At 39.6% G+C, this 13597-nt stretch overlaps 1 protein-coding gene across 3 annotated transcripts in view; it reads left to right on the top strand.

The window, feature by feature from the left end:
• The window catches only part of LOC120947155, a 72834-nt gene extending 60597 nt beyond the window's left edge, over window positions 1–12237 (top strand). For 2 of the 3 annotated variants that reach the window (XM_040362199.1, XM_040362197.1), the window contains exons 5-8: window positions 46–200; window positions 6724–6839; window positions 10540–10650; window positions 12035–12237. In XM_040362199.1, coding sequence (XP_040218133.1) covers window positions 46–200; window positions 6724–6839; window positions 10540–10650; window positions 12035–12053 — 401 coding nt within the window. In that variant the 3' untranslated portion in view covers window positions 12054–12237. The remainder of the gene's footprint in view (window positions 1–45; window positions 201–6723; window positions 6840–10539; window positions 10651–12034) is intronic. The other variant, XM_040362198.1, reaches the window with a different exon arrangement.
• The last annotated feature ends 1360 nt before the right edge of the window (window positions 12238–13597 follow it).

Here is a 13597-nt window from a genome sequence, read left to right as displayed (position 1 = left end):
TTACAACATTATATTGTACCATTGTAACTCTGTGTACTGTTGTAGGAAACCAAGTCCAGTTAGATGGTTGGAGAAGTCCTAACATACTGGGAGTCAGGAAGCCTTTCACTAAATTAAAATGTGATGACAAAGAAAGTAAGCTGGGCTGGGACAGAAATTTCAATGAAGCTTTCGCACCACTGGAACAAGATATGAAAAAGGTAAATCATTTTTTTTATATATTTTATGGTGTTGCCTTACAAAGTCTACTGTATGTCTCAGTTAATGGAGAAACCACCTTGATTGTGAATAATATGATCCCCCCAGAGATGTATCCTTCATTTTTGAATAGCGCTATCATGGATAATGTCTACAATACACACTCACTGGTCCGGGCTATGCCTGTATCTGGAGACTTTAAAGAGACCATTCATTTTAACAAAATTCATGTTATTTACCATGAGCCATGGTTAAGGCCTGATGGCTAAAAACCCATTGGCTTTGTTGACTACATGCTATAATTTATGTTTTATCCAACTTTCATGGCACCAGCCTTTCTCCCTTTTTTGCCTGGATTACATGGAGGTTTGCAGAGACTTCCAAGGCTGAGTGCTGTGTTCTTGAGGCTCACCAGGCATTGCACAGGAGGTAGTATCTCAGATGCACCTGTTCCTATTTACTTGTGAATGCCTCCCTTGTGTAGACATTCCAATGCCCTGAGATTGCTGCTGGGCGTTGATATCTTTTATGTGTTGTCAGCATCCCCAGCAGACTCAAAATTGTCTCCCCTACTAATATTTAAAAGGTTACGTAGATAGGTGAGAGGAGGGATGTAGGAGCTAGGTCAGCACAGACAGTAGTTAGACACTTCTAGAAAAGATGAGGGCTGTGCTAGGGAGATTGACATGTCAAATTTGCTAGAAACCATAGAGGCATATTACAAGTAAAACATTTTTTATTATGGTAAAGAAAAACACTGTAAACATTTAAAATACTTATTTACTTACCTACGCAATATACAGGTGGTTCTCATATACTTTCATATATTTTAGATTCATTACACACAACTGAAGTAGTTCAAGCCTTTTATTGTTTTAATATGGATGATTTTGGCATACAGCTCATGAAAACCCCAAATTCCTATCTCAAAAAATTAGCATATCATGAAAAGGTTCTCTAAACGAGCTCTTAACCTAATCATCTGAATCAACTAATTAACTCTAAACACCTACAAAAGATTCCTGAGGCTTTTAAAAACTCCCAGCCTGGTTCATTACTCCAAACCGCAATCATGGGTAAGACTGCCGACCTGACTGCTGTCCAGAAGGCCATCATTGACACCCTCAAGCAAGAGGGTAAGATACAGAAAGAAATTTCTGAACAAATAGGCTGTTCCCAGAGTGCTGTATCAAGGCACCTCAGTGGGAAGTCTGTGGGAAGGAAAAAGTGTGGCAGAAAATGCTGCACAACGAGAAGAGGTGACCGGAACCCTGAGAAATATTGTGGAGAAGGACCGATTCCAGACCTTGGGGGACCTGCGGAAGCAGTGGACTGAGTCTGGAGTAGAAACATCCAGAGCCACCGTGTACAGGCGTGTGCAGGAAATGGGCTACAGGTGCCGCATTCCCCAGGTCAAGCCACTTTTGAACCAGAAACAGCGGCAGAAGCGCCTGACCTGGGCTACAGAGAAGCAACACTGGACTGTTGCTCAGTGGTCCAAAGTACTTTTTTCGGATGAAAGCAAATTTTGCATGTCATTCGGTAATCAAGGTGCCAGAGTCTGGAGGAAGACTGGAGAGAGGGAAATGCCAAAATGCCTGAAGTCCAGTGTCAAGTACCCACAGTCAGTGATGGTCTGGGGTGCCATGTCAGCTGCTGGTGTTGGTCCACTGTGTTTTATCAAGGGCAGGGTGAATGCAGCTAGCTATCAGGAGATTTTGGAGCACTTCATGCTTCCATCTGCTGAAAAGCTTTATGGAGATGAAGATTTCATTTTTCAGCACGACCTGGCACCTGCTCACAGTGCCAAAACCACTGGTAAATGGTTTACTGACCATGGTATTACTGTGCTCAATTGGCCTGCCAACTCTCCTGACCTGAACCCCATAGAGAATCTGTGGGATATTGGGAAGAGAAAGTTGAGAGACGCAAGACCCAACACTCTGGATGAGCTTAAGGCCGCTATCGAAGCATCCTGGGCCTCCATAACACCTCAGCAGTGCCACAGGCTGATTGCCTCCATGCCACACCGCATTGAAGCAGTCATTTCTGCAAAAGGATTCCCGACCAAGTATTGAGTGCATAACTGAACATAATTATTTGAAGGTTGACTTTTTTTTTATTTAAAACACTTTTCTTTTATAGGTCGGATGAAATATGCTAATTTTTGGAGATAGGAATTTTGGGTTTTCATGAGCTGTATGCCAAAATCATCAATATTAAAACAATAAAAGGCTTGAACTACTTCAGTTGTGTGTAATGAATCTAAAATATATGAAAGTCTAATGTTTATCAGTACATTACAGAAAATAATGAACTTTATCACAATATGCTAATTTTTTGAGAACCACCTGTATATATATATATATATATATATATATATATATATATATATATATATATATATATATATCTGTAAATTGAAAACTGGTTTAGAGGCACTAACCAGTGTTGCCAACCTACCAGATTGAAATTTACTGACACAACACCCAAAATTTACTGGCATGGCTAAGTTTTTACTGGCAGTTACAAAAGTTACAAAATTAGTTTTTAATGAATAGTACAGTAGTAGCAATGCAATTTAAGGTAGATATTAAGGCAAAAAGCATATTTCTTATTTTTTTTTCCAATATAGTAAGTAAGTAGCTAAGGGACAGGACTCTCTCCATGCCAGGTGGTCCCTTCAGTCACCTCTAGTTCAAACAGCACTGACAGACCCGCTCCTGGCTTGCCTTGCTCCCGTCCTGCAGACCCACACACGAGGCTCTGGCTGCTCCGCTCGGCTCCCTTGCACCATGACATCACACGACACGCTCAGAAACCACCTCCACCAGACCTGTCCCCCCACCAGCACCACCCCAAACACACTGTAGCAGGCACTTGGATGGTCTCAGCTGGCTCCGGCACCGAGCTGCCCATGCACAGTTTCGAGCCGAGTGTCACAGCCATATTTTTTACTGGCAACCTTTTCCTCTTACTTTACTGGCAGGAGAAAAGTGCCCATTTTTTACTGGCTGCCAGTAAAAATACTGATGGTTGGCAACACTGGCACTCGCGGGTCTTGCAGATGAAGAAGATCAAACACAGCAGTGTTTTTATTGTCAATGTTTCGATGAAGCTCAGTCCGTCTTTCTTGTCTTGTGAAAGATGGACTGAGCTTCATCGAAACGCTGACAATAAAAACACTGCTGTGTTTGATCTACCTCATCTGCAAGCCACGTGAGTGCCTCTAAACCAGTTTTGGATTAATATGGATTTTTTTTCTGGGTGAGCACCTGGACATTTACTTCAAACATAGAGTGCCCTGGCTACCCTTGGAACTGTTTAATATATATTTATGTATATATATATATATACTTATTTAAACTTTGATATCTTGCCATCTTAAATACTGATCTTCAGAGGTTGTCCATAGACACTCAAGTCTCTGAGAATAATGAGTGGTGACAAATCTGTCTCAAAGTGCTGACTTGATGGAATCACCAATTCAACACTAATCTTCTTCTTCTCTTGTGTGTGGTATCACGCATTTCTGACGCTTTCTGATGATCATTAGTGCTCTGATGATAGCGCCTACTTGGTCTAATTATCAAAAGCAATGCTCGAAACTGATGCATCACTTTAGAATAAACCCAAGTAAACCCGAACACACTTATTTGTTCTAACATCTGCAAAGGAAAATAAAATGATACTAAATTATACATTTAGAACAGGATGACATCTGGAACTGGAACTGTATTTTTAGATAAAACATCACACAGCTGGATAAATAGTCTTTGAAGTGACTTTCTCAAATGGGTCTAATAGTATTCTGGAACTGGGATGTGTATGCAGCTGATGGTCTGAATTTTTCCTCTGAAAAGCTTTTATGAGGTTTTAATCATCACACTTCAAGATCTGTAGTACATGATTATCAGATATTTAAACTCATTGATAAAGGCCTTGCATCTGGTTTTAACCTACTGTGCTAAAAGAAATGTTTTAGAAGAAAACAATCTAGATATCTGCAGAAATGTAACTTTTTCAATTAGGATCTGTCCACACAAGTCTACAGGCAGCAGCTACAGAACGAAAAATTGGAGTGTGACAAGATTCACCCAAGAAATCCAAACTCCCTGATTCTTATAACATCTACTGACTGTAAATTAGGGTAGTAATATGCAAACAGATCCCTCATAAGATTCAACTAAGGTGATAGATCTGTCCATTCTTAAAAACAATCATCCTTATCTTCTGACTCACGCCATTTTTCCATCTTCTTTTTATTTCTACCTTTTTTTTTCTTTGTAACTTTCCTTGATCAGTTGGAATGGCATGTTGGAAAATCTCCATGACGAATACTTCAGGCGTTTGTTACACCCCACCACTCTTTGCTCAGCTACTGCATAATTTCATAATTTATTAAAACAGATTGAATTTATTAAAAACAGTTTAAACTAGCAGGTTGTCTGTAGCAACCCCTGTATTTTTTTTAAAGGGCTGGAATCTGATTACTTACTTGTTGAAACGCACTTTCCATTTAGATTTGATGTACAAAGCGCACAGAGTCTATCACAATCTCACCAGTGAAACCCCCAAGAGTTCTAAGAAACTATCATGTTTTTAATTTACCCAGCATCTACAAAAATCTCAAATATCACTTTAAGTGGGTGATCCTTTAATAAATGACAATAACATCAATGCAAAGGAAGCTCAAGGGATGTCAGTCACAGTAATATAAAACATGTACGAAATCCAGTAGAAAATAAAAACCCCTCAGAACTTGCACAGCTGGTGTGCAGACCCAGGAACTCATCCCATATCTCACCAGTAGAACCCCAAGAGATATAAGAAATTGTCAATGCTTTTAACTCCCCCACATATAGCAAAAAAATATATATATATTAGTTTGAGTGGGTGATTCTTTAATACATTATACTAACATTTTTTTTTTTAAATCTCTTCTTTTTATTTGAAATATTGCTCTTATGATACACACTGTGGGCCAGATTCAGAGACATTTTCCCAGGCGCAGCGTATCAGAGATAGGCTACGCCGCCGTATCTTACCTGGCGCATTTTCGAATCCAGGAAGATTTTGCGCCGTAAGTTACGGCGGCGTAGTGTATTTCTCGGCGCGTATTTCAAATTGGGCGGGTAGGGGGTGTGATTCATTTAAATGAAGCGCGTCCCCACGCCGATTGAAATGCGCATGCTTCGTTTCAAAAATTCCTGCCGTGCTTTGCGCGAAATGACATCGCACCGACGTCATTTTTAGAACGTAGACATGAGTTACGTCGTTTCCTATTCATGGACGACTTACGCAAAAAATTTAAATTCGATGCGGGAACGACGCCCATACTTTAACATGGCAAGTCTATCTATACGCCACTAAACAGTAGCTTTAACTATACGCCAGGAAAAGCCGACTAGCGACGGCGTAAGAGAATGCGACGGCGTAAGAGAATGCGACGGCCGCGCGTACCTTCGTGGATCGCCGGAAAAAGCTAATTAGCATACCCGACGCGGAAAACTACGCGAACTCCACCAAGCGGGCGCTGAAGTATTGCACCTACGATCCGAAGGCGTATGAAGCCGTACGCCTGTCGGATCGAAGCCAGAAGCCGTCGTATCTTGCTTTTAGGATTCAAACTAAAGATACGACGCGGAAAATTTGAAAGTACGCCGGTGTATCAGTAGATACGCCGGCGTACTCTCACTGTGAATCTGGCCCTGTGCTTTTAGTCATATACAAAAAATACATATTTAAAAATACATATTTAACCTTCCACAAAATATTATTTCATCATTAACCATGTACCTTTTGTCAATTTTTTCTATTTTTTCCCCCTTCCCTTCCCCCCCTTCCCCCTTCCCCCACCACCTTGTATTTACCCTTTTAAATCTGAATCTCATCGATTTTTTTTCCTTTTCTTCTACTTCTAGGATTATCTTAAATCTAGTGCATGTATTTTTACTCATTTAGATTTATGATTTTTTACTCCTTTCCATCCCCCCCCCCTGCAGCCCCCCATAGTCCCTACCTCCGGAGTCTATCCATTACCAACTATGGTGGCGCAAGTCTGGCATCCCCCATCCATGGTTGCCATATAAGGTCAAATTTACCACTTTATACTAACATGAACAGGAAGTACAAGGGTTGTCAACCATGGCTTCTGACTAAAGGAATGTGTCTCTTTCCCTATTGCAAGTTTAGACATTCCTCCATTATGTCACAACATGCCTAAACCTGCAGTATTTGCTTTTCAACTCAGCTTGAATTCTCTGGCAGGATTAGCCTGTTCGCCTTGAATAAGTGTTATAGAGGGTCAGCTCTGGACTAAACACAGAACATCCTGCAACACTGCACCATGTGAAACCAAATATAATTATGTGTAGAGTAAAAGTTGTAATACTATTTGTACAATGTAAAATCCAAAGTCAATATGTCAAATGCAGTGTATTTTGATACATATAACAATACAGATACAATCTATGAGGCTTAAGTGGTGAGGATGTTGGAATAACATCTGTTTTTAATTTTTAGCTGGATCTCCATCCATGGGGACGTGTCCGAGATCTTCTTAAGAAGACTAAAAAGAGTCAAAACAAATTAGGATTATCCTCCGCATCATTGAAGAGATCCTGTCCTCAGCTCTACAGGTAACCTGAAATATTACCGTCATTTCAAAATGATGACCTCTTGTCCACATTTCCATATCTGCGCTGCCCTTTTCTACCATCATGACTAAGTAAAGCTTTTTTGGTAATGCACTTCCTGGCTGAGCATTTTGCCTAAGGACTGGAAGATTATGCCTGCAACTCGAACCGTCCTATGAAGCCTAAGTTCCACTGAAAGCAAACCTGTAGCCAGTAAGATAACTCAATGACTGATGCACAACTAGGTATCTATGTATATTATACATTCCATAAAAAACAGCACATATCAGACCTCAGTAACTGTGCCCTGGTGCTACCATATTGGATTTGGTGAGTGCCCACAGAGTAAAAGCTAAATTAGATAACATCATATTAGAAAAACAATTTACCTAAAATTAGAGGTGCTGATTCTTTGCAGAACAGGATTTTCACAAGTAAAGCATTGTTTGAAAGCTATTTTCATGTGCATTGCAGAAATAACAAAGCAATATTTTTTACTTTTTTGCTATAATAAATACCCCCCAAAAAGATATAAAAAAAAAAAATTCTCAGTTTATCCCGATATGTATTCTTCTACATATTTTTGGCAAAAAATTCCAATAACCGTATATTGATTGGTTTGCGCAAAAGTTATAGCGTCTACAAAATAGGGGATAGTTTTATGGCATTTTATTTTTTTTTTTAATTAGTAATGGCGGCGATCTGCAATTTTTATCGTGACTGCGACATTATGGCGGACCCATCGGACACTTTTGACGCTATTTTGGGACCATTGTCATTTATACAGTGATCAGTGCTATAAAAATGCACTGATTACTGTGTAAATGGCACTGGCAGGGAAGGGGTTAACCACTAGGGGGCAAATAAGGGGTTAAGTGTGTCCTAGGGAGTGATTCTAACTGTGTGGGGGCTGGGCTACCAGTGACACGACACTGATCACTGCTCCCGATCACAGGGAGCAGACGATCAGTGTCCTGTCACAAGGCAGAACAGGGAAATGCCCTGTTCTGCAGCTCCGTGACATGATCGCGGGACACCGGCGGACATCGAGTCCTTGGGTCCCGCTGGCACGGTCACGGAGCTCGCAGCAGGGGCGTGCATTCACAGTACCTGTACATTGCTTTGCGCAGCCATGTCAATCTGCCGATGTATATGTACTGGCAGCGATCGGTAAGTTGTTAAAGATTCATATTATGCCACGTTTTTCAAACCATTTTTTTTAGAAAGAAACATTCAATTTACCTTCCTTTTATTTATTTTTTTATAGAACGTGCTTTAAACAATTAAAATTATAAATTTGCAGTCTTACTAACCAAAGAATTTCTTAACCACCATCCACAATTTATTTTACCTAAACTTTGAAGGGTGTGATGTTTTATTTCAAACATCATTTAACAGACATACAGTAAACAGCGAGGAAAGTATAAATGACATTTTGTACATTGTGAGTGAGGAAAGTATAAATGACATTTTGTACATTGTGAGTGAGGAAATAGTCTATATTTTTTTTTAAAACACATCCATAATGTCACATTTACAGCTGGAAGAAACATTTGAATTTCCTTCCATTGTTCTGTGTTAATCCCAGACAGAAGCATGTCCAGTGCATTTCCTTATGTTTTTGATTTTAACATGCCTTTTTAAGACCTTAACTGTTCTTTTGACCCCACTTAGTTAACTCACACTTGACAGAAAAAGACTTTTATAACTCTGCCTCATAATGTTTTATTGCTTTTTACCTTCAGCTGCAGAAAATTGTTTCCTTGCTGGCATGCTTATAAAATAAATATGGTGTATTGATTTAATTATCTTATCTGTCTTTGATGGATGCTTATCCAGGCAATAGCTACTTGAATCTGACTTAAAGCTGAACTCCAGGCAGATATTAAAGACACAAATTTATTAGGGCTGTTACTGATTACAATTTTTGTGTTCGATTAATCGATTTTTTTTTTCATCGACTAATTTCGATTAATTATAACGCACATACATTTTTCGGTTTACCACCATATATAGCCCCCACTGTAATATCCACAGACATCTCCCCCCCGCTGTAATATCCACAGACATCTCCCCCACTAATATCCACAGACATCTCCCCCACTGTAATATCCACAATCACCCCCACTGTAATATCCACAATCACCCCCACTGTAATATCCACAATCACCCCCACTGTAATATACACAATCTCCCCACTGTAATATTCACACTCACCCCCACTGTAATATCCACAGACATCTCTCCTACTGTAATATCCACAGACATCTCCCCCACTGTAATATCCACAATCACCCCCACTGTAATATCCACAATCTCCCCCACTGTAATATCCACAATCTCCCCCACTGTAATATCCACAATCTCCCCCACTGTAATATCCACACTCACCCCCACTGTAATATCCACACTCACCCGCACTGTAATATCCACAGACATCTCCCCACTGTAATATGGTCCACATCTCCCCCACTGTATAGGAAGATTAGTGCTTGCTTAGTCTTATCAGAGAAGCCGGCCGAACACAAGCAGTTGAGGCCGGGTGATGACGTCAGTGCACCGCTCTAGGCTCACCTAGGCCGCCGCCGGGTGAACCAAGATGGCTGCCACTCTGGGAGCTAGGCTGAAGCTACGGCCTTTCCTATGGCCGAGGGAGCAGCTATTTAAGGTATTTACCGGCAGAATTTTTTTTTTACTATCCAAAGTTAAGACAACAAGGACAGAAGATTTATTAGACGGAAAGATGAAAAAATTACTGTATCTCCGCTTTAAGCATGTCTGATGTCATGCAGGCAGTTGGATCCAGGAGAAATCTTCACTGCAAGAATGCCGGTCCTCTTCCTTCCTCTGAATTTCCAGCACTGTAATGGTTAGTAGCTTTGTGTCTCAAGGCTGAATTCATTAGCGAAAGCTTCCGACAGGACCTGCTACCTCTCCCCCTACTCCATTGTGTAAAGTTATTTTCATTGATTTTGAGTCAGGTGACTGACTAAATTTCTCTTCTTTCATTCAGAGATTGTGTTACAAGCAATGATCTAACTTTTGTCAATGGGGGAGGGGATGGGTCCCCTTCGGGATCTTTTTCAATTGAATTCAACCCTACAGAGCCAAAGCTATCAACCCTCGTAATGCCGGAAGTTCAAAGCCAGGAAGGGAACCGGCATCCCTGCAGTGAGGATTTCTCCAGGATTTAGCTACCTACACAACGTGGCACATACCTAATTGCAAGGAAGTTAGGTCACTAAAGCTGTAGAATTAAAGATCCTTTTAGTAAAACTTCAGCTTTAACTGCCCCAGATTAAAATCAGGTCTGTGTGGTGCCCTGTGCCGTGAGCTATACATCTCGGGACCAAAAAGACAGAAATACAAATCCTTTACCAGGTAAAACAACTTTCTGATATGTATTTCATATGTTTATTTAGTTGTTTGTCTTGAATTCAGCCTTAAAGAATTCTCAAAATCTTCATAACTCCTGTACCAAATCCACCGCTAGCAAGCCACTGTGCAGTCCACTCATAAGACCTGTGATGAGTTTCGGTATATCTCTCTATGTTCCTGACTTATAAAGTCTTCCGCATTTTGTTTCCTAGAAAATTTTGAAGATTGTATATGCAATCCTAATTCTGTGTTTTCTTTCATGGGAAGTTATAGAAATACTGATCCACTACAGTGCTATAATCCCATTATATCTTTGCTTCCATAGGCCAGATATTGTGCAAAATGACATTAAAAGAAGAGACAGGAATTCAATGATCTCCTTTGGACAGAATATCAACAGAGAACATGCGTGGGCCAGTTTGTATGTCTTAAATGGGTAAACCTTTTTTTTTTGTTATAGTGGTGGTTAATGTTGCTAACAAGAATGGTGTTGGAATATATTAGGTAAAAGGCAGCTGTGCCGGGCACAAAGGTGATGGGGTGCAATATCACATTGGTGGGAAAAGATCAAATTACAGTATATAAAAATGTCTTAAAATGTAAGTTTACATTGAAATAAAAAATTGGCCTTTGCGCCCAACACCTGAGAAGTAATATATCTACCCCCTGCACAGGTACACTACCAGCCTGGCTGTTCACATACTATAGTTTTAGCTTTCTTTGCACTTTCTTTCTCAAAAAGTATGTAGACAAAAAAAAAACACGTCCTGGTCAGATGCTGATTTTCCAGCTTGCTCGTTTGGTAAAAGCCAGCTGTTAGACTGACTTCTGTTGGACAGGCTGCTGTACACACGGGCTGAATGTTGGCCGGTTCCTGTTGGCGATATTCGGCCCATTTGTACCAGCCTTTCAGGTCACTCTAAAGAATATGGAAAGCTGAAAACAGCAGATATACATGTAAAACTTATATAGGGAGATTTGTTTCATACCTGTGTATCATCTGAGGCTGTTCACTTGACTGGGTAGGAGAGGGTTTTATATAAACTTTAATGCATTCTATGCATTAAGATAAAAAGCCACCCCCCTAATACTTACGACATCTCTATCCATCGATATCCACGAGTCCCTTGGCCATCCCGGTTTCTCCCTCCTGACACAGCAGTGGCACCATTGGCTCCCGCTGCTGTGAATCAAAGTCAGCTAGCCAATCAGGGGAGAAAGAGAGGGCAGGGCTAGGCCGCGGCTCTGTGTCCTAATGGACACAGGGAGCTGTGGCTCGGAATATAGCAAGCTGCTTGCTGTTGGGGGCATTTGACAGGAGGGAGGGGCCAGTAGAGCTGAAGAGGGACCCGATAAAAGGAGGATTGGGGCTGCCCTGTGTAAAACCACTGCACAGAGCAGGTAAGTATAACATGTTTGTTTTTTTTTTGTAATTTTTTTTTTAAAACAGGACTTTACAATCAATTTAATCAATTACATTGTGATGGGGAACCTCTAGATTATAAATTTACAACCACTGTGCTTCAGAAATCTCAACACCAAAATGACTATTTATATAAACTACAATAAAACTTTTTATTTATTTTTTCAAATAACAATTTTTTATTTTCGTAAAAGGTCAGTACAAAATATAGCTACATATGAAGTGTAAGGCAATAAAAAAGAGGTATAAAATTCTAGCTTAAAGTGCTTACACAATGGTTTCATAATTATTCGTGCGTTCAGTAACCTTTTTAGGTGGATTGGTAGTTATTAAGTTTATTATTTACAATGTGAAAAATTCTATGTGTATTTGATTTATTGTTTTTTTCTTTCTTTAGAAAAGATGATGAAATGTGAAGATTCAGTTGGTACACAAAAAGAAAAAGGATGAAATAAAGACAGATAAAGAATGTACAGGAAGGTTTGATTGGATTATGTATGTCTGTACATAGAATGTATGTAATGGGGTTAGCGATGAGAGAAAATGTTATTGTAAAATGATACTGACCTGTTGAAATAATTAGATTCTTACACTACATCACACTTGCTATCTTTGTGCTCCTGTGAAAGTCTTATTATTTATTACCTATAGCCCCCCTTTTTAGGAGAAACAAAAAAAATCACATCATTAAAATATTGTCAGAAATAAAGTATCATTTGAAGAATAGTTACAGCTAACACAACTTTTGGTTTGGCTTTGGAAATTGCACAACAATTTTTTAACTACACCTTAAATAGTTCTTAGAAATCAGATCCACGTTTTAGTGTCAGCAGCTGCCAGGCAGCTCACATCCTGATTCAGTTAGAACACGGGAGTCATAACTTCATCCCTTCAGCATTCTACTCACTGGCATAAAAGAACCAAAGGGTGGACCCCTGTGTTCTTCTAGAATTAAGAGTAGATCTTGTTAGACACTATCCGAGGCAATAAAAAAGATAGGGATGTGGTTTAACAAATATTTACCGTATATTTGAATTCATTCATTCATTATTGGAATGAGAGACATTATTGGAATGAGAGATCAACAGCGACAAGTGAACTTGGAGGTGCAGTCGCTGTAGATCTGAGGGGAAGATCTGAAACAAGGGGAAGCTCTGCTGATTTTATCATCCTATCACGTGCAAGCTAAAATGCTGGTTTTTATTTTCCTTGCATGTCCCCCTCAGATCTACAGCGACTGCACTTGCAGTGCACTTGTAGTGCAAAGTCGATTTGCCCTTCGGAAATAACCCCCATTGCGTCATTAAAGTCCATTTCTTCAAAAAGGGGACCAAAGCATTTGTAATTGCCATGCATAGCTATATAACTCTTTTAAAGCACAGGTTGCACTTTCACTGTATCAAATGTATGTACATACCTGTTGCAACATTTTAGTACTCCAAACTATTTTACATTTTAAAACACTGGCTTTGGTGACATAGTACTGAAAGATACAGTACTTTCATGTAAAATCTAAGCAAAGAAACTAAACTGTATATTATGCATGTAAATACATTTAAAAAAACAAGCAAATGTAAAATAATATAAGTACTGTACAAGAAAACTACAATTCTTTTTGGTCATTGCACCATTCCTTTTTAATTATAGTGCATATTTTATAGTGCATCATGCTAAATTGATTTTCTTCAATATTTGCATATATTCATTATCCAGTTTCCCAACAGCTAAAAATCTGGAGAATTACCATAAGTCATATACAGCACTTAGTGTGCCAAACCCCAGCCAAAACCAAAAACCTCTATTTATATATATATATATATATACTGTATAGGGTAAAAAATACCTATCTTGTCAAACCTTGGTCCTCTTAGGCCTCGTACACACGACCGAGTTTCTCTGCAAAAACCAGCAAGAAACTTGCTGTTTTTTTTTTTTTTTGGCCGAGGAAACCGGGGGTGTG

Source organism: Rana temporaria, chromosome 8 (assembly GCF_905171775.1).
Source record: "Rana temporaria chromosome 8, aRanTem1.1, whole genome shotgun sequence".
Classification (NCBI taxonomy): domain Eukaryota; kingdom Metazoa; phylum Chordata; class Amphibia; order Anura; family Ranidae; genus Rana; species Rana temporaria.
This window is presented reverse-complemented; position numbering and strand designations above follow the sequence as displayed.